The sequence below is a fragment of the Culex pipiens genome, chromosome 2 (assembly GCF_016801865.2).
Source record: "Culex pipiens pallens isolate TS chromosome 2, TS_CPP_V2, whole genome shotgun sequence".
Taxonomy (NCBI): domain Eukaryota; kingdom Metazoa; phylum Arthropoda; class Insecta; order Diptera; family Culicidae; genus Culex; species Culex pipiens.
In genome coordinates, this window is record NC_068938.1 from 47753505 (window position 1) to 47779060 (window position 25556).

The following is a 25556-nucleotide window of genomic DNA, read 5'->3' on the forward strand; positions in this document are numbered from 1 at the left end:
TTCTTAAATTCTTAAATTCTTAAATTCTTAAATGAGGCTTTCTAGTCAGAAATTTACCAACACATTCAAAGTATGTTTACATTACAGATGGAGGTTTGTTTGCATCAGGTTTCCTATCTCTTTCTAGCAAAAGTTTTTCGTTAGGCGACTTCTAGCTGGTTTTTTGACTGGCCGCCCGATATGTCAGACAACATACTTCGCAGGGCTGTGACAGCTCGAGCTCGATCATTAGGTCTATTCCCGTACCTGCAGAATTGCAAAATTTCTGCAACTTCTGCAGAATTCTGCAGCCAGCATAAGTCACTTTTTTGCAGCACGTTCCCGTACTTTTCAGCTCGCTCTCGTCATCTCTCTCTGTTGCAGAAGTTCTGCAACGAGAGAAGCGGCAAAACTTTTGCCTGGGTAGCGCGTTCCCGTACTTTTTCTGCAACGTTGTACACAGTTGAGTGGATTTACTCAAATTGGGTATTAAAATGTTTTAATTATTTCAAAACATTTAAAAAAGGGATTGACAAAAATAATAATTGAAATAAGTTTACCTCTAGAACGGGGGCATTATTTTTTCATGCAACTCAACATTTTATTTTATTGATAAAGCATGTACCATTTACTATTTACTATTTTATCATGTAACTAAAAATTTATTATGTTTAGGTAACAAATATATATTAGAAACAATTAAAAACTTTTACAATAGGTAAGTTATTTTAAAATGAGAGTTGCAGGTACGTTTTACACATATTGTTGAAAAACAACCAATGGGTTAATATTGAAAGGATAATAAATACATGTTTTAATATTTATTTTATTTATTTATTTATTGAAAGTATAATAAATATCTGTGCGAAATGTATGAAAGATTATTTATTCAGGAAAACATTTATAAATCATAACTGGTTGTCACATGAAAGAACAACGGTGACGAGCTCTACAGATTGCAGAAACCTGTAAATTCAAAAGGCCTTTTACTCTTTCGTTGTCTTCCAGTTATACTGTTGAGCTATTGGATGTTTTTGTCTCTTTCTATCTCTCATATAAAGCCATCCCTTACTGATGCAGCAATCTAGATGGTTATTCTTACTCCTTACTGCCATTTGTAATAATCGGTCTACGACGTGCTTTTCAATTTTTGTGCGGCTTTAAAATTAAACAAAAATGGACCCGTTGGTAACCATCTGTCCCGATAATTGGACTCAAATTGTTGAAGGTATAATTTTTTAAGGATAATATGCTAATGTATTACGTCCCTTGAGAAATAATAAAACTGACTTAATAGTATGCAATTGTGTCAATGTTTGATTAATATATTAATTATTCTAGTCCTTCTATTAATATTCTATTATAATGTTTTAGATCCTGCTTTGCTTCAAGAAGTTATGAATTCTGGAATCACCTTCACGAGCACCAACAATAGTCGCATAATAGATTATAATCCCGAAGAATTAATAGATGATGAGTCAGCGACTACGTCTTCGATCACTATTGATTCATCTTTGGATGAACAAAATGGTGATTTTTCTAATTTATTTTTGTCCTTATATAATAACGCAAAAAAACCTTTAATTCAGACCATTTGGCTGTTTCTTCACAATCCGCCTTGTCAACTGAGTCGGCTGGAACCGAAAGTGAATTTGGTGGTCCAAACGCTCTTACTTCATCTCCAGAAGAAGGTTATTACTTCATTATAAAGTTGGTGATTTTCCCAATTTCAAATGAAATTCAATTTTTTTCCAGCTACTTGGACTGACCAGTCGGTGAAACTTTTAATATCATTGATTGAAGAAGCTTTGCCACATGTTGGAAAAACTGCCAAATTTAAGAGCAAGGCAAAAATGTACGAGCACGTACGAAAGGAAATGGCACATAACGGATATAATTTTTCTACAAAGAGAATCACAAACAAATATTTTTCGTTAGAACGAGCCTACAAAGCAACAAAAGACCATAACAAAAAAACTGGAAGAGACAAGAAAAGTTGCCCATATCAAGAGTAAGTTTGTCGCCTTTTTGTTTATTTTTATTACTTAATGTTTTTTGTACTGTTATTGATAATTTTAACTTTTTTCAGGGAGCTGAACACTATCTTGCAACATCGGCCATCTGTGAACCCTGTTCACGTTCTTGGAACATCCGGAACCATTTGTGTGCAAGATCTTTTCGGCAACAAGGAAAATTCTTCTGGAGGTATTCTATTATGGTTATATTTTAAAATTATTCTACCTAATATATATATTCTAAATTGTAGACGATGATGACTCAAAAGAATCTGAATCAGAACAGAATCATCCAACAAAGAAGCGTCGTACGAAGCAACCCAATGTCGTTTCTGAACTAAGACATTTGCGTTCAGCAAATGAAGTATTTCATGATCGTGTAACCGAAATAATTGAAAATTCGGAAAAAAAGAAGATTGAAATTATGACCGAAACAAGGGGCTGGAAACTCTAATATTACTTAAGAATACTGAGTATACTAACGATATTCCAGTATACTTGTTAGTATACTAACCGAAAAGCAATAAACTGTTAGTATATTAAGATACTCTCAATATATTGGTTAGTATACTGGCGATATGTAAAGGAAATAATTAGTATACTAACATATATTTTGATATACTGGTTAACATAATAATTATAGCTCTACGAGTTTCCAACCCCTTGGACCGAAAGAAATAATTTGCTTAAGCAACTAATCGACAAGCTGTAAACGTTTCATATATGATGTCCACTGTTTTTTTTTAAATAAACTGTTCAATTTTTAGCCACTTGTATCTTTAATGATGTAAAATCCAGAATAGAGAAGATCGGGTAAAACATCCAAGCATTTGTACAATACACTTTTTAGGGGGCGTTCTATTATTACATAACGCAGATTGGGGGTGTCACCGTATGTTACGAAATGTTACGAAAATTTGAGTAGGGAGGGGGAGGGGGGGGGGGTGATGAAAAATTATTTAACGTAACGCAAAATTTTCATATCAGCTCTCATAAAAATTGCAAAAGGACCTTGTGTTACGCGTTACAGGAGGGGGTACGGTGGTAGCTCATCTGATACAATTTGTTACAAAAGGGGGGGGGGGAGGGGGGTGTCAAAAATCCCAAATATTGCGTTACGTACTAAAGAAATCTTTCTAAGATACCTTCAGCTAGGGCAAATAGAAATAGCTATTTTAGCCATGATTTGGTACAACATTTTGATATTTTTTATTGGTTTCAGTTAGATTTGACATATAACAACAGAGTAAATACAATGATATTCCGATGGTTTGATACTAACAGTTGTCAAACCTACGGGGTCACTTTTTAACAGTGTTGCGATTTTGAGCGCTCATGCGCTCATGAGCGAGCATTTTTCGCTCATTCGCGAGGAAGAGCGCTACGCGAGCTGGCTCACGTTTGCTCGTGCTTATGTTTTCTTATATATTTTATGAGCGCAAATGCTCTAATCTAATCTAATCTTAATAATAAAGGATGAAGATATTTTTATAATTTTTATTTTGTAGCTTGAGTGGGAGTCGAAGTTTATATATGATTATGATTTTATTGGTGGTGAATAATCCGATATTAAAATAAAGTTGATATAAATTACATGAAAACGTAAACAACACAAACATGTTTTCTGGTAATATTTTACGGCTGGTTTCGAAACTCCTAAACTTTTATAATAATTTATTTGTAAATAATTTAGCTTAACGGTGCACTTCAACCAAAGCTTTTTACACAAAGATTTGTGTTGCAGATATTTTAGTATCTGCAAAACTACGGGAAGTATCGATATAATTTTGGTTTCATCCCCTAAACTCTGAAAAAAAGTTAAACCGACAACATTAGATGAATACAAGCCCCTTTTTCGTGATGAAATTATCTCAGGACCTTGAAATGAGCTTCAAATTTGGTAATCCACTTGGCATGTGCGAGGTTCATCAACCATACAAATAGGGCGTCCAAATTTCCCGGGTTTTGAATTTCCCGGGAAACGGGAAAAATATTTTTGGAATCCCGGGAATTCCCGGGATCCCGGGAAATTTTTGAAACAGTCATAAAATCTATGTTTTCATTAGATTTGTTATGTTTTCAAGCATAAAATCATAGAATAAGCTCAATCATTTTAATTGGTGATAATCTACACTTCGATCTAAACAAGGACGACAGTTTTTAAATAGATTAAACGAAATTGAAACAAGTTTTTTTTATTTTTTGTTGTACTTTGGATTTTAAACGAACTTCAATTTGATTTAAATTAAATAAACATATATAAATATATTTATTTTTAAATATCATGATTAGAAGAGCTTAAACAATTTCTTTGAAAATATCTTTAAAAAACAAGAGGCGACAACAAATAAATGACACCAAATAAATGACACCAGTCAATGTTAAATTTTAGATACCGTAAAACGGGGTGACTTTGATAGGTTTGCGATTTTTCCGCAAAATGAAGAGTACAATAAAAATACGTACGGAATGGTTTAGAATCATACTGACCGTGGTAGAGAAGTGTTCAAATTTCCTCAAAAAGAACTTTTCGTAAAATTTTGAAAAGTTTAAAAAGTTAGGTAACTATAGTTAAGAAAATATTGATTTAAGTCATTATTTAAAACTTCTCAAAGTGTCATGATTTTCTCAATGAACATGATTTTGAATCGGAAAATGGAATGCATTTTCGGATTCTTTGGACAATTTTCCACAAGGAGAAGGTTAAATAAGTTTGTAAATAATAAATAATATGTGTTTTTGAAACACAATTAAAAAACATCTCCAAATTTATAGGCAATTTCAGATGAACAAATTTCATGTAAAATGTAAAATCATGTGATTGGTGCTTCGAATTCAGTATGAAATGAAATTTGAATCGATAGTATTATAAACAAAACTAGTTTTAACAAATTTCTGGCAAAATTCCGACTTTTTAGTAATTTTACCTAAAATTTATCTATATTTTGTTAAAAAGCTTATAAACTTAATTTACTAAACATAAACATGGATTTTTTTATTAAAACTATATCAGCTACTTTAGTGATGGTACATTTAACGTACAAATAAAGTTTGAACATCTTAAATATGATTTAAACTAAGAATTTTTAACGTAACTATTTTTGTAAACACTATTGAAAAAAACTTTTTCCAAAATAGTACATGGACATCACCACATCACCCCAGTACATGTTTTAGAAATAATAATCTTGAGAAAAACCTTTCCTGTTGGAAAATATTCCAAAAACAAATTGAAGTCCTATCAAAATCACCCCGGTTTACGGTACCTAAGTTACGAGTTTCATATTTTATATCATAAAAGTTTATGCAACAAGTGGCAAAAGGAAGATTTTTTCAGCACGAGTCGTACATTTATCGGATAAATCCCGATTACTTTTTCAAAATGTCCTATGTACAAAGGAAACTCTTGGCGCATTGGTTGTTTTGAAAAAAGTAATCTAGAAATACGACAAGTGTTGGAAAAAAGAAGTTTTACAACAAGTTGATTGCAATTTTTTTTCAATCCCGAATAAACGCAAACATCCATGTGTTAAATAAATTCACCGTTAAAATAAAAAAAAAACTTATTGGTACTAGTCCTGAAAAGTTCAACTTTCACAAAAAAAAACATATGCAAAAAATACATTTTACAAATTATCTTTAAATTACTACCGCCAACTATGAAAAAACAGGAATACAGTCTGAATAAGTAAGGACTTTTTAAAGCAATAAATTTAAAAAAATCGGTGTTCTGTGAAATTGTTTTGTTCTGTTCCTGCTTTAACCAAAGTCATTCAAAACATCATGCAAAAAAAAAAATGTCTGTCTTAATTCTTTTCCTGTCCTTATTTGTCCCAAATGCCAGTGTTTGATGAAAAATAGTTTGGTTTGTTTTTTTTCCCAAATTTTAAATCATAAATATACGTAGATATCTCAATCTTTTAAAAATATATAAAATCAGATAGGAAAAATTTTATGCGCTAGGCATTTTGCAGATCGGTAAACTAAAATTTGAACAGTTTTCCCTAATACATCAAATTTATTCGGATGTATGCCGAATACAAATTATAATGCTTTAAAATTATTATCGATTATGAGGTATTCAACTGTTCATCCATTTCCGAATCCAAATCTGAATTTCCAGACCAAAATTTTGTTTTTTCTTTATTTCGGGAATTCCCGGGACAAATTGTAAAAAATCCCGGGATTCGGGAATTCCCGGTTTTGGAAAAATCCCGGGAATTTTGTCCCGGGAATTCCCGGGATGGACGCACTACATACAAAAAAGTTCTACCTACTTTGCAGACGATCGCTAATTGAGCGCGAGCGCATGCGATGAGCAAGAGCGAGCACGAGCTACCTGACAAGTCCTCAAACTCATGAATGAGCGAGCATAACTTCGGGCTCGCTTGCTCATTCACGACCATGCTCACAGAGCTCACACTTACAACCTAACGTTTTGTTTGATAGTATGTGTGAGTCTTGTGTAAAAAGTGTCAATTCGTCACTTCTAAATGAGAAAGTGACCATCAACCACACATCGATTTCCACAATTTAAGCCTCGGAGAACTTCGTTAGATAAACATACGACTTGCGCTGAAAAAAACTTCTTTTTGCAACATGTTGCAATCTTTTGAAATGTTGCAGTCGACTCAATAACTTTGGCAAAACAATTTTGATCAATTTGTATCATAGCTCAGAAGATAGCATTTTTGGACATTTTAAAACATATCCAAAATAAAAAAAAGTAATTTGTGGTTAAAATATGTTAAAATGGTACATAGCAGATTTAAAATATACATTTTTTTTAACATTTACATTACATTTTTGTATTACTTCGCCAAATTTGTATAGAAACATAAATCACTTTTTTCAAAAAATCATAACTCCGCACCATTTCAACCGATTTAAGCTTTCTTGAGCGCAAACGAAAGGGTATTAGACAGACTTTTAAGGAAAAATAGTTAAAAGTTTTAAATTTCTAGCCTAACATTTGAAAAGGTCAAATGAAAACTTAAAATGCTCTTTTGAAGATATTGGGACCTGAAAATATTTTTATCGGATTCCTCAGAAAATTTTACATAACATATCAAAAATGGCGAAGTTATATAAGTTATATATGGGTCATTCCACCTGAAGTGTGCAAGAAAAAATGCAAATTTGAAAATTACCATCTCCGATTCTGCTCAAATTTGGCAGAGCTGTTGAGACTATTAAAACATGCAAAAATCCCGAATTTCATCCAAATCGGACCACCCCCTCCATTTTTGTACCCTCCCAAAAAATCGACTTTTTGGCGATTTTTGAGCGAAACCCCTATTTTCAAACGGCGATAGCTCAGGAACCACAAATCCTAGAGGGTCGGTCTTAGACTTAATATTGAAGGAAATTGGACGTAGAATCCATTTCCGTGATCAAAATTTAGATTAAAATATTTTGTCTACCTGTATTGCGCAATTGAAAACTTTAAATGGCCGTATCTCAAAACAGCCCTATTTATTTTTTAAATTTCACCTCACCATCGTAATCCCCGTCCAATTTTACATAAGAATCACTTATCGTCAGAAAGGAATATGTTTCGTTCCAGAGATATCGAATTTTAAAGTTTTAAGTATTTGAGATTACCTAAATTAACTTTATTCGCCGCATCTGCTAGAAGCACTCGGGCGCGCTGATCAATAACTGCTACCTGTGTATTTATTGAAATAATATTTCATCATAAATAATCTTTATCAAATTGGGCAAAACATAACTGTACACCACTGTAGGAAACTGCTGTATAATCTTAAATTAAAAAAAAAATAGTATACGGTGAACTTGTGTGCCAACCCACAGGACAGAGCAAGAACTACACGCAATACAGGGCAGAATGGAATTCCCGCAGTGCTAGCAGAAAATTTCAATTGATCTTGTAAGTAACACGTTAGAAAAAGATACATTATCGGGTTAAAAATTATGAATCAACATGAATAAAACTCTCGTGAAGCATGATTAAGGAGGAGGATTTCTGAAAAGTATAAAACTGAATGTAAGAAAATCACAAAGATTAATCTGATTTATTATCTGATTAAGATCAACTTCAGTGGTGTTGATTTCGACACCGTCCGAACAATAATCTTTTTTTTTTGTCGAATTTTCATTTCGAAATCTTGGAAGACGATTCAGCTGCTGGCCACATGTATAAGAAGTATATGGTTTTGTTTTTGAAATTAAATGTACCAGAATTGAAAAAAAAATCATCAATTATTCAGATAAAACTGGCTCACAATATAAAAATCGGTTTAATATGATCAATCTTTCAAACCGTAAGGCAGATTTTGGGGTTTTTGCTGAATGGCACTATTTCGCTACCGCACATGGCAAAAGTTCTAGAACCCATGAGAATTATTTCATCTACTACTGCCAGCTCTACAGCTGTTCTCGCTTCAAATAAAGGAAATAATTTGATTAAGTGGGAAGGAATGAAGAATTATGAAAAATATGAAAACAAAAGAAAAATTATATTTTTTTTAAAAATATATTGTAAAAACGTTGTAGCATTTGCAAATAAATATTAAAAGTTCAAATTTTACTTAATATGGTTCAATGACACTGTGATCAGAACAACAGGTAGTAATTATTGATCAGCACGACTGAGTGCTTCTAGCATATGCGGCGAGTGTAGCTAATTTAGGTAATCCCAAATACTCAAAACTTTAAAATTCGATATCTCTGGAACGAAACATATTCCTTTCTGTCGATAAGTGATTCTCATGTAAAATTGGACGGGGAATACGACGGTGAGGTCAAATTTAAAAAATAAATAGGGCTGTTTTGAGACACGGCCATTTAAAGTTTTCAATTGTGCAATACAGGTAGACAAAATATTTTAATCTAGATTTTGATCACGGAAATGGATTCTACGTCCAATTTCCTTCAAAATTGAGTCTAAGACCGACCCTCTAAGATTTGTGGTTCCTGAGTTATCGTCGTTTGAAGATAGAGGTTTCGCTCAAAAATCGCCAAAAAGTCGATTTTTTGGGAGGGTACTAAAATAGAGGGGAGGGTCCGATTTGGATGAAATTCGGGATTTTTGCATGTTTTGATAGTCTCAACAGCTCTGCCAAATTTGAGCAGAATCGAAGATGGTGATTTTCAAATGCTGTTCCGCTTCAGATGGAATGACCCATATGTTTTCAATATTCCGAGATACGATTTAAAAAAATAACAACTGGGATTTTCGACGCGCCGCGCGCAAAAACGGGAAAATGGCGCAAACGGCAAAAAAATCGACTTTTTTCACTAAAACTGCGATAACTTAAAAATTTCAGGACCCCAGAAAGTTTGAACCAAATCAAATAATATAAACAAACCCCATATCCGGTTTCTATGGAGAATTTTATCTCAAGCTCAAACACTCTTTCTCATAATAAAACAAAATATACAGAAAGTTGTGAATATAGCGTCATGCAAAGTTTTAATTATCACAATAGAAATCATTACAGATTTTGTCACGTAGATTTTTTCCTGCTGCTAAACTCATTAGGTTATCGTTATTATTCTGTATTGCCAGAGGTTCGTCAAACATATTGTAACTTAGTTCTAAATTGTTTTTCCTGAGTAAATTATGCAATACACAACAAGCCCTAACAAAATGGTTGAGTTTAGCCATGCCTTTTAGCTTGCAGTAATACAGTTGTCTGAATTGCTGCTTTAAAATTCCGAAACTGTGTTCAATAATTATTCTACATGTGCTCAATTTTTTATTGAACTTTACTTGAGCATCAGTTAAATGTCCATTGTCTCTATATGGAGTCAAAACTCGTTCACTCAATGGATACGCCGAGTCTCCCAACAAAATATTGTCTGAAATATAAGTATATATTAATGTTTATTTTAAAAGATTTTTTGTAGGTATAATTACCCTGAGATTTTAATTTTTCAAATGCTGGGGAGTTTTTGAACACACGGCTGTCGTGCACAGATCCAGGATATCCAACAAATATATCAATGAATTCTTTTTTCTCATTGCAAATTCCTTGTAAAATGATGCTTACATCGCCTTTGCGATCAATGTAATCGTCCTTTCTCTCAGGAGGATCAATCAATATATGGGTACCATCTATAGCTCCTAAAATTTCAAAGTGTTAATGATTTAGTTTAAATTTGATCAAATTCCATGTCTACCTATTACGTTTGGAAAGCCCTCTAAAGAATAAAAGTGAGATACAGATTCGGCGATTTCATCACCAGTTGGCCATTTTATAATTTGTTGTGAAAGGTTAGATAAGAAACATATGACTCGCACTATTATTCGATTTACACTCGATTCAGATACATTAAATCTGTCAGATACATCGCGAAAGCTGCATCCTTCGTGGGCGGCAAACCATAGAAAAACTAGCAGGTGTTTTTCAGCAGACAAGCGCTTGTCTGGGCGAAGCGACGAATAAATAAAGCTACACTTGAATTCTCGAATCAATTGTTCATACAAATGCTTGGAAATTCTAAAGAAGGCCTTGAATTCGATTTCCTTATATCTCGGTACCACATGCTCTGTATAATTAGTTATTTTTGTTCTTGCCGATGGTAGGGATCGAGATTTAGCAAATAAATTTAAATTGATTAAATCCACTGATCGATCATAATCCTGAATAAGTAGTTGCCATGGTATATTTTCATCTTCGTTTAATCCTAGTTCTTCGAGAATTACAAATTTGACTACTTGTGCACGAATTTGATCCATCTTATGAGCACGGACAGTTATAATCGACTTTAATATATTATTTCCAATATGGCGTAACTTCAGATTTAAACAAAAAGAAATGTTTATGTAAACATATATGCGTGCGAGTGAGATGAATAGTCGATTACAAAGCTTACTGTCTCCTGGAAGATAATTTAAGGTTATTTCTGTGTTCTTTTGTATCCTTTTCTTAACAGAGAAATGTGTTGATACGGGTATGCCGAAAATTTGGCCTTTAATTAAATTTATTTCATTAAAAAAAAATAATAATGCAATATTTCAGAAGTATAAACCAATTATTTCTCACCTTTTCAGGTACACTTAATTACATGCTAGTTAAATGTACCTATTAAGTTAACACATATATTTAATCTATTCGAAAACAATTTAAGTTTAAAAAATAATTCTTAAACAAGTATTTAAAAAAATCATCCTCAATTAAACCAAAATATCCATCAATTCAAAGTATCCAAACGCCCCTTCAAAATTAAATTAAATTTATTTCAATTAAAAAAAAAATCAATAATGCAATATTTCAGAAGTATAAACCAATTATTTCTCACCTTTTCAGGTACACTTAATTACATGCTAGTTAAATGTACCTATTAAGTTAACACATATATTTAATCTATTCGAAAACAATTCAAGATCAAAAAATAATCCTTAAACAAGTATCGTCCTCAATAAAACCAAAATATCCATCAATTCAAAATATCCAAACGCCCCTTCAAAAATACTACTTTAATTAAACATTAAATGTACAACTAATAATAAAATGCTTGATTTCACCCATCTTTGCAAGTTTTATGTAAGCGTGTACTCAAAATCCATCACACCAAATTGCAGTAACTTTTCAACAAGAAAGAGAAGAGAGAGCTTGCAGAAAAGTACGGGAACGGTTTTGCTGCAACTTCTACCTCTCTCACTGCAGAAGTTCTGCCTGGGAGAAAAGTTACTTTTGTTGCAGAAAAGTACGGGAACGCTCTGCTGCCGATTTCGTGCAGAATTGCAGAATTCTGCAGTACGGGAATAGACCTATCGAGAAATTAAAAGTGCAACATGGAGTTAAACTTTCTGTCAAGCTGCTGTGAAGGATTCCATGACAGCTGAGAAAGTTTCACTCCATGTTACCGGCTCACATCTCTCTTTTTAATTTCTCGATTGTTTGCATCAGGACACTGTGACGAGAAGTTCGTCATTTTTGGGTTAAATTATATTTTTTTCACTGGGCCTAGAAAGCCTTATTCTTAAATTCTTATTATCCGCGCAGCACCAAACCAAAGTGCACATCACTTCTGTTGCGCAAAAAAAAATATGTTGCGTCCGTTGCGCCAAACAAAAATGTAGAGGTTTATCGTTAGCGTGTACATCAGCCTGTAGCGCAACAGCTTTGACAGGTTACGCTCGTATTTAGATTTTTTGTCTGCTTTCACAATAAATTCTTAAATTTTTAAATTGGATTCTAAAATTAAGCTTAAATTTGTGATATTATTGTTACATGTTTAACCGTTGTACATAAAAATTGAAGTAGGTCATTAGGACTCTATTAGGTTTTACAGCGTGACGTCACGAGCGCACACGCACACATATTTTTGCTGAGACACACGTGCAAAAAATGTAAACAGTGCAGCGAAGCTGTCAAATTTCTAACCTAAAAACCGAGTTGGCGTAAAACCTAATTCTGAGACCAGGGATGGAATAATCGCAAAAAAATCAATTTCGCTTGCGAACTTTCTTCACCCGCGAAAGAGAGAGGAGGCAAATCACGCAAAAGAAAATCGCTCCTGAACTTCTCCAAGAAAATCAATCTGCTGATGATCTTTTTTGAATTTCCTTGTCAGCACCACTTAAAATGTTTACTTCACTTTGTTTACACACATTGCCCATCTACAAAATGTGACAGGTCAAATTTCGACGTGTGAAGTAAGTAATGAAAAAGATGTTCCGCCGAATAATCAAAATGATGATTTTTTTAGATTCCTTTTACCGATCTTTCGTGCGCGAGAGAGGAGAGCCAAGCTCCCTTCGGATTTTTTCTCTTGATGAACGTCCAATGATTTTCTTTTGATGATGATTATTACATCGCTGTCTGAGACAAAAGGAAACTATTTATAACAAAATCCGCAGTGTAAACAGGTAGCTAGGAAGGCCAGCTTTTGTTTCACATTTCAAGAAAAGAGACTGACTTCTCTCTGTTTCAAGTTTTGTGAAAAAGTTACCTGATGGCTCGGAATTTGCAAAATAGTTCCAGCTGTCAATTTAAATGCTTATCCGCCGTGTTGCTCCAGATTTGAAAAAAAAAGATCGGTAATAATCATTTCTTGACTTGTTTTTGATAAGGTCTTATAAACAAATGTAAAAATTGAGTGTATCCCTTTCACACCTTATGTCAAAGTCCATCGGAGTAAGCGGGATACACTCAATGTTTACATTTGTTTATAGGACCTTATCAAAAAAAAGTCAAGATTTAAACATTTCATCAACTTCCCTCAACCGTGCACTAGTTTTCCTGGCCCCGTTCTGACGCATCTTTTTCACAGTGGGCGCAAAGAACACGTCAGTTTTCCCAATCAGCTGTCAGCGCGCGGCGACCTTTGACGGTGTGCGTGTACTTTTGTTGTCTTTTCCGCTGCCGAAACAGAATTTTTGCAAACTTTTCTCGCAGGAAATTAATTTTCTTCGATTTTTACCGGTTTCATGAATTAAAAGTGCTTCTCGAAGGTGAGTGATTGGTGTTCGGGTGACTGCAAGTACTTTGCGATTCGTGGTTGTTTGATTTTGGTTGAAAGTAGCTTTTTATGGCGTGTTTCGGTTTTGCACTGACGTGTTATTGATTTTGTCAGCAGGATCCGCGCGTCAGGAATGAGGAGGACGGTGCTGTCGGTTCTTTTGCTGGTGTCCGCCGCTGTGGTCGGTGCCGATGTGCCGTCGGGTGTGCCGACCAACGTTAAGAAGGAACGCCAGCGGGCGGAGAAGCTTCCACCGTGCAAGGCATGCACGGTGCTGGTGAATTCGTTCCGCGAGGGCATGAAGCGGACGGAACGGTCCAAGCATGAGGGTGGAGATGCCGCCTGGGAGGAGGAACGGCTGGGCAGTTACAAAACCAGCGAGCTGCGGTTGATTGAAATTCAGGAACGGCTCTGCCAAGACGTTGGCCGGGGTGAGGACCAGTGCCATCAGTTGGCGGAAGATTACGAGTCGCGGATCGAGGAGTGGTGGAAGCAACACCAGAACGACCATCCCGATCTGCACCGATGGCTTTGTGTGGACGAGGCGCAGGTTTGCTGCCCGGATGGGTTCTTCGGGCCGACCTGCGAGCCGTGTCCGAGCTGCTTCGGCAATGGAAAGTGCAAGGGAAACGGAACGCGCAAGGGCAACGGCAAGTGCTCGTGCGACGAGGGCTACGACGGCGAAAACTGTGACCGCTGCGGGCCGGAACATTACGAGGCCTTTCGCGACTCAGAGAAGCTGCTCTGCGCAAAGTGCCATAAGGCTTGCGCCGCCGGAGGTTGCACCGGAGCGGGACCGAATGCTTGTCGCGTTTGCCGGACGGGCTGGGTTATGGACAGCCAGCGAGGTGGATGCACGGATATTGATGAGTGCGTCACGGCGGCCAACACCTGCACTAAGCAGCAGTTTTGCGTAAACAACGAGGGATCTTTTAGTTGTTTGGGTAAGTTTGGGGAAAAATCTGCTTCAAGCATGTTGTAATCTCTATGTTATTACAGATTGTGATAAATCGTGCGACGAGTGCGACGGAGATGGGCCGGACATGTGCAAAAAGTGTGCGGAGAACTTCGAGCTGCGAGACGGCCTGTGTACTGGTAAGTATTTACTGAATTAAAAAAATATTTCTGTTTTTACACTGTAGCATTTTTGATTTTGTTTGCCTCCAACAAATCTTTTGCATGATTCCTCTTAGCTTAGCGCCCTTTTGAAATGTTAGCCTTGAGATAAAAATATTGAATATATTGTTTTGGGACCATCCATAAACCACGTGGACACCATAGGGGGGGGGGGGGGGGTCGGCGATTGTCCACGCTCCATACAAAAAAGATTTTTTTTGTATGAACAATTGTCCACGAGGGGGGGGGGGGGTTGAGATTTCCAAAAAAAGTGTCCACGTGGTTTATGGATGGTCCCTTTCGAAAAGATCGGAAAATTTCACGAATGTTTCATGTTTTAACATTGTAAATCGGACCATTAGGGTGTGTTCTCATAACTCCAGAATTGACGTAAATTCGCAAAAGACGTCTTTGAATTAACGTCGAACCGATTGGTTTGTGTCTTCGGAAAAAGTAAACCGCTAACGTTTTTTATAGCGGAAACTCCGCCAGATGGCAGTGATCGCACATTTTCTGTAAATGCTTAGCTTTTGAAAACGACGAAACTCTGGAATAATTTTTGAAAGTGACTTATATTTTTAAAGCCAAAAATATAAAAATGACAATTTAACTGATCCGGGTGTTTGGGGTGTTATTCCGACTGCTTAATTTGCGTTTAGATTTTCCATAACCATGAATGTTCCGTTAATCAATCAAGGATCATCGACCAACGATTTTCAATTCAAGTCTAAGTTTTGACTGATGGGGTGGTTTATGCCAAACTGATGTTAGTAAGTATCAAAGAACTCTGGGTGAGACCGGAGCCAACATTAACCCTCTAACGCCCATGGTTACTCCAGAGCACCACTAATTTTCGTCTTAAAAATCAAATATCTCTGAAACCATGCATTTTTTCAACCTGATTCAATCCGCATTAGTTGATTTTGTTATTTTCACAAAGTTTCTGTATAAATAATGTGTTTTTATGATAAAGCATAGGTTCAGAGTAAAGTCAGTTCCTTTGTTGAATATGTATTTGATTGCACCATTGCACAGGCTAAGTCAAATAAATGATATATATATTTTATTTTTTCGCATTTCGGTAGATATGAGTTCTGAGTCAAGCTTTTTGAATTTTAAGAGGCATATATTTATTATATTTCATCAATTTTCAATACAAAAGCACCGAATTATTGGCAAAAACGTATATGAAACAGCTATAAAAATTTACCCCAAGGACGGTAAAAGTTATGCATTTGTTTTTCAAAAATACTATGTTTCATTTACCGATGATCTATATTTTAAAATTGTGTGAAAATATTCTCTCGAACGATTTGCTTTGCAGTAAACATTTATTAAAATTCCCTGAATCCAGGCCAAACATATGTTAATTGGTGTATTTTCATTGTAAAAAAAAAAACTATCCGGCTATGGCCAAAGGTTGGACACCCTTGCTATATGATTTTAAATGCAAATTAAAATTGCTTACTTGTTGATGTTAACTTAGCTACATTTGCTGACGATTCGATAAAAAAATACACTTTATTCGGCAAAGTCGATTTTTTATGGCAAACTATATTTGCGACTTCCATAATGGAGACTTGCATGCAATTTACGTCCGACGTTAAATCATTCACGTCACGACGTCAATTCAAGTGAAAGACGTTTTTAGACCTGAAACGGTTCTTCCACCTGGAAAGTTTGAGGTGGAAATTTTCAAGTTTTTCCGGGAAAATCCTTACAAAAACAACTTCAAATATATTTTTCAAAGTAAGCAAGGATGTTGACAAAGATTTTGGATGAAAAACATGCGTGAATTGGTGAAAAACTATTTACGTCTACAGATGAACCGGTAACGTCAATTCAACGACGTGAATTCAGGAGTTATGAGAACACACCCTTAGTTGCTGAGATATCGACATTAGAAAATGGTAGGTTGTTTGGGTGAGACTTAGAAAACATCAATTTTCCTGTTTTAAAACCTTTGCATGGCAATATCTCAGCAACTAAGGTAGCAAAGTATAGAGAATTTTCTCAGGTTTTCAATTTTTTTTTTTTTTTTTTCTAAGGTTGGCAAACATATGCACTAATTTATAAAAAAAAAATGAAAAGCTGCGACTATTTTCAAAAAAGTTATGGCCTTAACTAGAAAACGGTGCACTTTATCAAAATTTTACTAAAGTACTTTTTGATTGCAAATTTGATTTTACATCGAAAAATGAAGTTGAAAATTTTTTGCGAGCGATATTTCGATTTTGTGAAAAAAAAACGTATTGATTAAAAAAATCATAACTCAGTCAAAGATTTTTTGCACAACCTGGAAATTTGTGAAAAGTTGGCATTTGATGTCCCCTAATACATAACAAAAAAAAAAATAGTGTTTTTGGCAAATCAAGTTTTAGTGACAAAAGGTTAAATTAAAAATCACCAAATTTTTTTTACCGTGTATTATTTTTTTTCAGTGTAGTCCTTATCCATACCTACAACTTTGCCGAAGGCACCAAATCGATCAAAAAAATCCTTCAAAAGATACAGATTTTTGAATTTTCATACATCATTTTTGTAGGGACAGTCAGTCGGCCTGGGTTCGATCCCAAACGGTCCCGGTGGCATTTTTCGAGACGAGATTTGTCTGATCACGCCTTCCTTCGGACGGGGAAGTAGATGTTGGCCCGGACTAACCTAAAAGGTTACGTCGTTAGCTCAGTCCAGGTGTAGGAGTCGTCTCCCTCGGTTAGTCGCTGGTAGGCACAATCCAAAGGTTGTCAGTTTGAATCCCGGGTTGGATGGAAGCTTAGGTGTGAAAAGAGGTTTGCAATTGCCTCAACAATCAAGCCTTCGGACACCAAGTTTCGAGTAGGATTCTCGCAATCGAAAACGCCAAGGCAATAATGCTGTAGAGCGAATAATTTGATTTTTATTTATTTGTTTACCTAAAAAATCAAGCTAGGTGGTATCTTTTGAGATTTTTCAATATTTTAAATTTTTCTTGTTACGCTAGTACAGTAGTTGTTCGGTAACTGGGCGTTGTTTACTGGACTGCTTTTTAACTGGGCGCTCGATAACTGGGCTATAGCCCAGTTAAAAAGCAGACAAACGTCAAAAAACCAAAATGAACCGAAATGATCGCGGGGTTAATGGATGCAAAAATCATGTTCAATAAATAAAAAAAACTTTATCAAAATTTTTATTTAATTTCAAGTCACAATTAAAGAAATATGAAAAGTAGGCAAGCATTGTAAATAAATTTGACGAGCTTTTATTTGTTATATGTCATCAGGAAAATATTATGCATCGGTGGTCCCCTCGTTATTTTTCATTCAGCCCAGTTAGCGAGCAGCATTCTGTATTATTACAAATATTATCTTCTGGGAATCTGTACAATATGACAAATTTAGACAGCATTGAGCGATATTTTTTAAAAAATGTTTAAATATTTTTAATTGATTTCGGTTTAAAAAGGTACAGAAATCTAAAATTTGTACACCGATTTTTTAATTAAAAAAAATCAAAACTCAAGGTTAATTTTAAAAATATTTGTTCTATGAAACTGAATTCTAAGCTTGTACAATATATAAATTTTACTGATTGAAAGCTTTGCTAGTCATATTAATGGTCTGCATGTTATTTTCGTTACATGTGTCATTTCAATAAGAATGTATGAGTAAAATCAGGCTTTGAATCCAGACTGTGAAAAAATAAACAAGGGAAAATTATTGATGGGAAACTAATTTTGATTTGATGAGATTGGGTCATACAAATTTCAGCATTTTTGTATGGGACCATCCATAAACCACGTGGAAACCGGGGGAGGGGGAGGGGGGGTAAGGCGAATGTCCACGCTCCATATAAAAAAGTTTTTTTGTATGGCTAATTGTCCACGAGTGGGGGGGGGGGGGGTTGCGACTTCCAAAAAAAAAGTGTCCACGTGGTTTGTGGATGGTCCCTATGACACAATCTCACCCCAGACCCTATGTCACAATGTCGTTGGAACAACTGCAGGGTGGCCACTCAAGTCGGGAAATCGGGAAAGTCGGGAAAAAGTCGGGAATTCGCCAAAATCCGCGAGAAATTGGGAAAAAGTCGGGAATTCTGGGCATATTTGCTTGAAAATTATTTTTTAACTCTTGAATAATTTTGTTTTTTTTTTACAATTTTACAATTGAATACACTGAATTCTGCTTTAATAACTTACTTTGAATTTATGGTTCTTTCCACTAATTCAATATATTATAGAGTATGGAAAAGCTGTTTAAGACATTCAAAATCTTAATGAATATTGGATGCCTTTGACACAGATTTTCATTATATTTTTTATGAATCCAATGATCTCTATTAATTAACGTTTTATCAAACAAGAGGTAAAGTTAATAAAAAAAAATAAAATAAAAATAGAGCCTAATGGCCAGCTTAGAGTTATTACAACTTGAGTTTGGCAGTGTTTTGTTTTGTAAATATTTTTAATTGCTTAGCTAAATTCTTAAGTAATTTATAATATGTTTTATTGCCCAAATATTGCCCTTGAACTTTCTTTGAGAGTATGGAAAAATTACCTACTACAGATAAAGCTTGATTTTTAGTTTTCGGAAAACTTCAATATCGAATTAAATTCAAAATTGAAAACTTTTTTACGTTTTGAAACCATGAAGAAAATATTGAAATTGCAAAAAAAAATAATCCAAGAAATTTTGAGTTTATTGCAAAATTGTTTAAAAAATTTGTCTCTTCAAACATTTTGCTTAAAATAAGTGGGAAAACACAAATCATATCAAACTGAATTTTCATTGAAAAATAAAATAAAATAAAGAGTTAAATACTGGCCACTAGATAAATTAACATTGATTAAAAAATTCAATATCAAAAATTACAAAATTAAAAAGGGAACTTGGCAAAAACATTTTTTATGAATTCCTTGGCATTTTTCTTAATCCTTTGAAAGAATAATAACAGCAATTATGTTTAAATCGTTCTTTGATTTAAAATGATGATGAAATTTAAAAAAATAGGAACGAAATTTTAAGTTCAGTTATCTTTAACTTTTTGTCATTTCCAGTTGAAATGAAGTTTAAAAAAGTATACGTTTGCCAATTTAAAAAATAACATGGAAGTTATAAGTATTGTTGATCTTTCGACAAAGACTAATTGTTTGTGTTTCTACACTGAATCATAATAATGAATTTCCATTTTTGAAGTATTTTTTATTTGTTGTTCAGTTTCTGTATTTACAAAAATTGCCTATAGTTGGATTTTTTTTAAATTCATTTAGAATTTTTTCTCGGTGATTAGTATTGACTTTTCTTATAGAAAGTGTTATGTTTGAAATCATTCTTTAGATAAGAAATGCCTATTATTTGAGCATTCTGGAAAAGTCGGGAAAAAGTCGGGAATTTGAAAATGGGCTTTGAGTGGTCACCCTGTTAACTGGCAACGGAAAAAAGTCAATTCTCGAAATCGTGAATTGTGTTCATGAATTTGAGAACCACGAAGGAATATATTCACGTTTAAAGTGCAAATCTGGAGTTTTTTTTTAAAGGTCCAATAATCCAAATTTCCAGTTTTTGCTTGTTGGGTGTTTTTGAAACCGCCTTGAGTCAGGGGTATACAAAAACACCCTAAAAGCAAAAGCTAAAAATTTTGTTTATTGGACCTTTAAAAAAAAGACTCCACAAATACACCATACTCATGAACAAATTCCTCAGTGGTTCTCAAATTCATGAACACAATTCACGATTAAAGAAATTGATTTTTTTCTGTGCAGTAGGCCCAACATAGAAACATATACCCTACTTCTATCATTTTCATTTGCATGATTCTTTTTAGGTGCTTATAATTGCAGATCTTTTTTAGTTTTTTAGCAGACTCTTTTTTTATTTGCAATATCTAACATTTAGTAACGTTTTTAAATAGTTTTTAAGTTTAATAAATAATAAGAAAGCTTTACAATGAGAGCAAAGTAAATATATTTCTTTAAATTCTCTTTTCTATCCTCTTTCAATTCGATCAAAATTTCCCTTCCTTCTACCTTCCACCACCTGTCCCAAAACCCCTACCCCCAGACACGTCGAGCGAAAAGCGCAACCAGTACGTGACCTTCACGCGGTACATCACGTACGCGGGCCTGTGCATCGCCACCTGCATCGTGCTGCAGAGCTCGACCTGGCTGGCCGCCCTCGTCGGGTTGGCCGTGGCCGTGTACATCTCCGTGTCCGAGTACTGGCTCACCACGAATCCGCAGTCCAGTGCCGGCGGCCTTGGCGCTCCGTCGCCCAAGATACTGGACGAAATTCTGCAGCAGCAATAAAACAATGACGAGCATTTTGGAGAGTGAGGACGAAAAAGCAGTTCTTCCCAGGTTTTATGTTTAAGAATTTTCCAGTTGTTCTGGTCAGAAAGTCAGGAATTGCAGTGCAGCAGTCAAAATAGTCATGTAGGGTTTGGTAAGTGGGGAAAAAAGTTTTCTAAGATACCAAAAAATGAAAGTTTCATCGATCGACAGTTAGGTAAACAGTAGTATTAGCCATTTTAAATTAAGCACCGACATTTTAAAAGTCCTCTTTTCCGTATGCAATCACACACAATTTTGACGAAAGTTCATCCAATAAGCTTTATATGAAACAGAAGTGTGTGTAATAGCTAAGAGGAATTGTGTAAACTTTAATTTTACAATTTGCGATTGTTGAAATCGGAATGTTACAGTGAAACACATTAACAAATTAAATGCTCATCATAAAATAAAGATGCCATTCGAAATCGAGAGATGACAGATTTTTTATTAACTATTTGTGAAAAATGTCCCTTTCAGCTGAATCCAAAGTGAAACAACAACCAGATAACAGCAGTGAGGAGAGTGCTGAATCAACGGACGAACAAGAGGACAACCTAAGGGAAGAATTGTAAATGTTTTAAGGTATGTTAATAGCAAATACCTACTATTAATCATAGTTAACTAAATTTTCACTTTTTTCTTACAGGCTTGAAAAGTGTGAACGGATGTTTGCTCGTGTTTTCTGAGTGAGTAGAACAATTTTATTTATTTTCCATGAAATTACAACGGTTAATGACTAGTTCCTGAGATGTTGTAAAGCAAGTGATTTTTTTGAAAGAAATTCCTTTGCCTAAAAAAAAGTAAATCTTTCCCTGTTCCTGACGGGAACACCCGTGAAGAGTATCGGGCCGGCATTTACAAAGCGGATTCAGTGACAGATTATCAATAATGTTAACATGTTAAGATTAATGTTAACGTTCCATAGGTTGTCTTCCTAATGTGTCTTGATAAGGTCCAGTTTGTGACGATACACTACCTTCCCTTTACTAAGCAATCGAATCCAGAAGGGAAAAGATCACCAGTTGTGTTGGTCCGAGCCGGGATTTGAACCCCGATCTACCGCTTACGAGGCGGAAGCGTTACAACTGGGCTACGTGGCTCGGCATAAAATTAGTCAATTATGTTTTTTAATTTTCCTGCCTAAAATAATTACATGCTTGTAAAGCCAAATCTTTTACGGACCTTATTTATAAAATGTATTTCGTTAGTATACTTGTGATAAAATATTTGGCGCCATCCACAAATGACGTAGCATTTTAGGGGGAGGGAAAGTCTAATGGTTGTGGGGAAACAAACGAGGAAGAGGGAAGGGAGTGTAAAATCTTCGAAAAAATGTTGCGATACTTGTGGATGGCTTCTTTTTTAAATTTACTAATTTCAAAACATTGGCCAAATTTTTTTTTTCTCTAGAGGTCTTTTTTTTAGGCAATTCCATACAATACCGGTGGTGCGACATAGATTGTAATCTGTTATCTCTTTGAATATATTTAATTTGGAAATTTTAAAAATCCAACAAAACATTTAAAAATGTCCAAAATAAGCATTTTTAGCTGCACAGCAACCAAAGAAGTTACAGTCTTTTAGTGTTGCCAATGATCAAGAAGCTTTCATTTGGTCATCTCAACCAAACATCAGAGAATATAGCAACTGTCAGTATAGCTTGTTTTTTTTGCCTTCCTCACCTCACTGAGGCAAGGCTATAAAATCACTCGAAAAATGAACTTCTTAAATACAACTCCTAGATATACCTTCACGTATCGAGAAATTAAAAGTGCAACATGGAGTTAAATTTTCTGTCAAGCTGATGTGCAGTTTTCCATGACAGTTGGGAAAGTTTCACTCCATGTTACCGGCTCACATCTCTCTTTTTAAATTTCTCGATACATATCGACTCAGAATCAAATTCTGAACAAATGTCTGTCGGATGTGTGTAGACATGATTTTTTTCCACACGATTATCTCAGAACTGGCTGAACCGATTTTGGCCGGATTCGCCTTATTCTGTTCGTTTTTGGGTCCCTTAAGACCCTTTTAAATTTTATTCTGTTTAGTGAAGTACTTTTAAAGTTATGCCATGAAAAAGTTTTTTTTGTAGTTACAAAAAAGGGTGATTTTTGCATAACCTCAAAGGCCGGGTCTTTTTGCATACGCGCGAGAGTCGCGCAGCATAGAGATCTCCACGGATTCTCTCACGCACACCATGTTTCTGTGTTAGTATGTGTATTTAAAGTATTGTTTTGGTTTTGATCGATTGTGATTGGCTGAATTCCAAGCAGCTGATTTTGTTTACACTATTTTCACGCAGACATAGGCAGATCGAGTAGACAAGTCGCCTGTAAAAACCAGCTGTTTTCCACGTGCTCGTGGTATAACAAAGGACACAGCTGATTTTGACAGACGAATCATTCTACTCGATTTGCCTATGTCTGCGTGTAACTAAACTCCAAACTAACACACTCTCGCGCGTGGATATCTCTATGCGTATCGCCTGGTTGCCACATTGCTTAAGCAGTGTCTGCGTCTCTTCTGGAAAAAGTCTGTATTAATTATGTTGCTGAATACATCATTTTGTCTAGACAATGATTTACACGAACTTTTTACTGAAATATAACAACTCATAAGAGATTGTTTACTAAGACTAGGGGGACAGCATTTGCAATTCCATCGCGCACCTAATGTTGGCATATCAGCACTTTTAAATTAAATTACAGCCACCCCCCCCCCCCTTTTCTTCTTTAGTTTGGAGAGTTGGTAAAAAAAGAATTGAAAATTGCTGTTATGGGAAAAACAATAATTATAAAAAAATTAAATGAAAAAAACATTTAAAAAAAACCCTTATTTGTAAATACAACCTAAAATACAACATGAATGTGAGGAATGTAAATACAACCTAAAATACAACATGAATGTGAGGAAGGCACCAACCACCTTAAGGTGGATTAAGTAACGTTTTTTAATTTAATTTATTTAATCTGGTAGCGTAAGGTTTGCACCTTTTCAATTCCTTCCTCCGGTATCATCTGTGTTTGTTTACTAAAATTCTTGTGAGATATATTTTTGTGTATCGTGATTCCAAGCAAAGACATTCTCTCTCTATCAAGGAGCCATTACACTACCGCAAACAAACAAACAAACTCGCACCTTTTCGTGTCTGACAGTTTGCCAAACTCGCAAACAAGGCAAAATGTATGCAGGCAGGCTGACGTTTGTACAAACAAATCCAGACAAACTGGCAAACTGTCAACGAGTGCGAGTTTGTTTGTTTGTTTGCGATAGTGTAATGGCTTCTTCACTCCTCCCCAATTCTCTACGAAATCGGCCGATATCGAACGTTTTAATTTAATGTTTTTTTTTTTTAATTTTGCTCAATCTTAGTGTGGGCCTTCCCTATGACCAAAGATGCTATTTTGTGTCATTGGTTCACCCTTACAAGTCTCTATACAAATTTGGCAGCTGTCCATACAAAAATGGTACGTAAATATTCAAATTGCTGTAACTTTTGAGTGATTTTTTTTATCACACCAATTCGGCAAAGCTGTAAGTATTGTTGAGGATTATTGAGATAAAATTAAGTACTCGGCAAAAAATTGCCAATTTATTATTTATTTTTTTCACAAAAACTCAATTTTCCAAAATACGTATTTTTTATATATGTTTAAGGGAACAATAACCTGAAACTTTTGAGCCGTAGAGAAGTATGGTCAAAAAATCTTCCACCGTGTTATGAATTTAAAAAAAATTAGTGATTTTTGGAAAAAAAATCGAAATTTTATGCAAAAAAAAATTGACTTGATTTTTTAAATGTAAAACTGAATTTGCAATCGAAGTACTTTCCAAATTTTTTGATAAAGGGCTCCGTTTTCAAGATACACTCAAACCCCGGTGGTTTGACACCAACTGTTGTCAAACGAACGGGGTCACTTTTTAGTTTGACACCCCTTTTACACGGAGTTCACACACACTATCAAACGTTTGTTTTGATAGTGTGCGTGAGCGCCGTGTAAAAAGTGGCAGTTCGTCACTTTTTAGTTTGACTTTGACCAACTAACGGGGTACAAACTAAAAAAGTGTCAAACGAAAAAGTGACCAAACCACCGGGAGTTGAGTGTATAGCTATCGAACGTTTGATTTTAGCGAAAATTTGTAGTTTTTCGATTTTTAAAAATAGTGCCCATGAGTGACCACTTCTAAAAATTTGTTTTTAAGAGGTCAAAAAATTTGCTATAAAATTGTCACGGCGTCATTGAAGATTGGACCTCTGGTTGCTGAGATACAGCGGCTTAAAGAAAAAGAAACAGGATAGGGGTAGGGGGGGCAGAATGGCCCGCCTAAGTAAAATGCGCAAAAAACCATAAAAAAACATGAAAACTCATGAATTCAGTGTAGTAGGCTTATGCTTTGGGATGTTCCCTTCAATGTTATATACTTGGTTGATGAAATTTTTTAGCTTAAAACTGTTTTTGAGCCACTTTAAAAAAAAAGTTTTTTCGACTGTTTTTCCAGGGTGCGGGGCAGAATGGGCCACCCTGCGGGGCAGAATGGGCCACCCTGCGGGGCAGAATGGGCCACCTTAGAAAACAAGCCATTTTGTCTAATACAACGTTGAAGGGAGATAAGAAATGACTTAAGGTACCTTTCTAACATAGTTTCCATGAAGTTAGACCACTTTAATAAAAATAGTCACTTACCAAAACAAACATTTTTGAAAA

The 25556-nt window shown here is 35.0% G+C and overlaps 3 protein-coding genes across 5 annotated transcripts; 2 read left to right on the forward strand and 1 right to left on the reverse strand.

The window, feature by feature from the left end:
• Window positions 1-989: 989 nt before the first annotated feature.
• Window positions 990-2737, forward strand: LOC120422515 (uncharacterized). Its single transcript, XM_052708496.1, has 7 exons — window positions 990-1207; window positions 1354-1509; window positions 1569-1670; window positions 1735-1990; window positions 2069-2184; window positions 2246-2420; window positions 2661-2737. Exons 1-7 carry the CDS (start codon window positions 1156-1158, stop codon window positions 2704-2706), a joined length of 903 nt encoding a protein of 300 aa, XP_052564456.1. The 5' UTR covers window positions 990-1155; the 3' UTR covers window positions 2707-2737.
• Window positions 2738-6295: 3558 nt separating this feature from the next.
• Window positions 6296-10900, reverse strand: LOC120422506 (uncharacterized). The gene is made up of 3 exons (XM_039585961.2): window positions 10140-10900; window positions 9877-10083; window positions 6296-9818 (listed from the first exon to the last, which is right to left on the reverse strand). The coding sequence occupies exons 1-3, from the start codon at window positions 10696-10698 to the stop codon at window positions 9430-9432; spliced, it is 1155 nt and encodes a 384-aa protein (XP_039441895.1). The 5' UTR covers window positions 10699-10900; the 3' UTR covers window positions 6296-9429.
• A 2361-nt stretch (window positions 10901-13261) lies between these two features.
• LOC120422514 (cysteine-rich with EGF-like domain protein 2) lies at window positions 13262-21594 on the forward strand. 3 transcript variants are annotated; one of them, XM_039585972.2, is made up of 5 exons: window positions 13262-13419; window positions 13545-14371; window positions 14427-14522; window positions 21325-21429; window positions 21494-21594. In XM_039585972.2, the coding sequence occupies exons 2-4, from the start codon at window positions 13561-13563 to the stop codon at window positions 21417-21419; spliced, it is 1002 nt and encodes a 333-aa protein (XP_039441906.1). In that variant the 5' UTR covers window positions 13262-13419; window positions 13545-13560; the 3' UTR covers window positions 21420-21429; window positions 21494-21594. The 3 variants fall into 3 exon arrangements, with proteins under 3 accessions (XP_039441906.1, XP_039441904.1, XP_039441905.1); XM_039585970.2 differs by lacking the exons at window positions 21325-21429; window positions 21494-21594 and adding an exon at window positions 20579-21276 and having other exon boundaries at window positions 13263-13419; XM_039585971.2 differs by lacking the exons at window positions 21325-21429; window positions 21494-21594 and adding an exon at window positions 20579-21276 and having other exon boundaries at window positions 13265-13419; window positions 13542-14371.
• The last annotated feature ends 3962 nt before the right edge of the window (window positions 21595-25556 follow it).

Bases quoted from the DNA above. Each gene is read 5' to 3' on its own strand.
- LOC120422515 (XM_052708496.1), top strand. From the start codon at position 1,156: ATGGACCCGTTGGTAACCATCTGTCCCGATAATTGGACTCAAATTGTT. The intron at 1,208-1,353 runs GTATAATTTTTT...ATAATGTTTTAG, and splicing joins TTGGACTCAAATTGTTGAAG to ATCCTGCTTTGCTTCAAGAA. The intron at 1,671-1,734 runs GTTATTACTTCA...ATTTTTTTCCAG, and splicing joins TACTTCATCTCCAGAAGAAG to CTACTTGGACTGACCAGTCG.
- LOC120422506 (XM_039585961.2), bottom strand. From the start codon at position 10,698: ATGGATCAAATTCGTGCACAAGTAGTCAAATTTGTAATTCTCGAAGAA. The intron at 10,084-10,139 runs GTAGACATGGAA...TTGAAATTTTAG, and splicing joins GGGCTTTCCAAACGTAATAG to GAGCTATAGATGGTACCCAT. The intron at 9,819-9,876 runs GTAATTATACCT...CTTATATTTCAG, and splicing joins TGAAAAATTAAAATCTCAGG to ACAATATTTTGTTGGGAGAC.
- LOC120422514 (XM_039585970.2), top strand. From the start codon at position 13,561: ATGAGGAGGACGGTGCTGTCGGTTCTTTTGCTGGTGTCCGCCGCTGTG. The intron at 14,372-14,426 runs GTAAGTTTGGGG...ATGTTATTACAG, and splicing joins GGGATCTTTTAGTTGTTTGG to ATTGTGATAAATCGTGCGAC. The intron at 14,523-20,578 runs GTAAGTATTTAC...CCCTACCCCCAG, and splicing joins GCGAGACGGCCTGTGTACTG to ACACGTCGAGCGAAAAGCGC.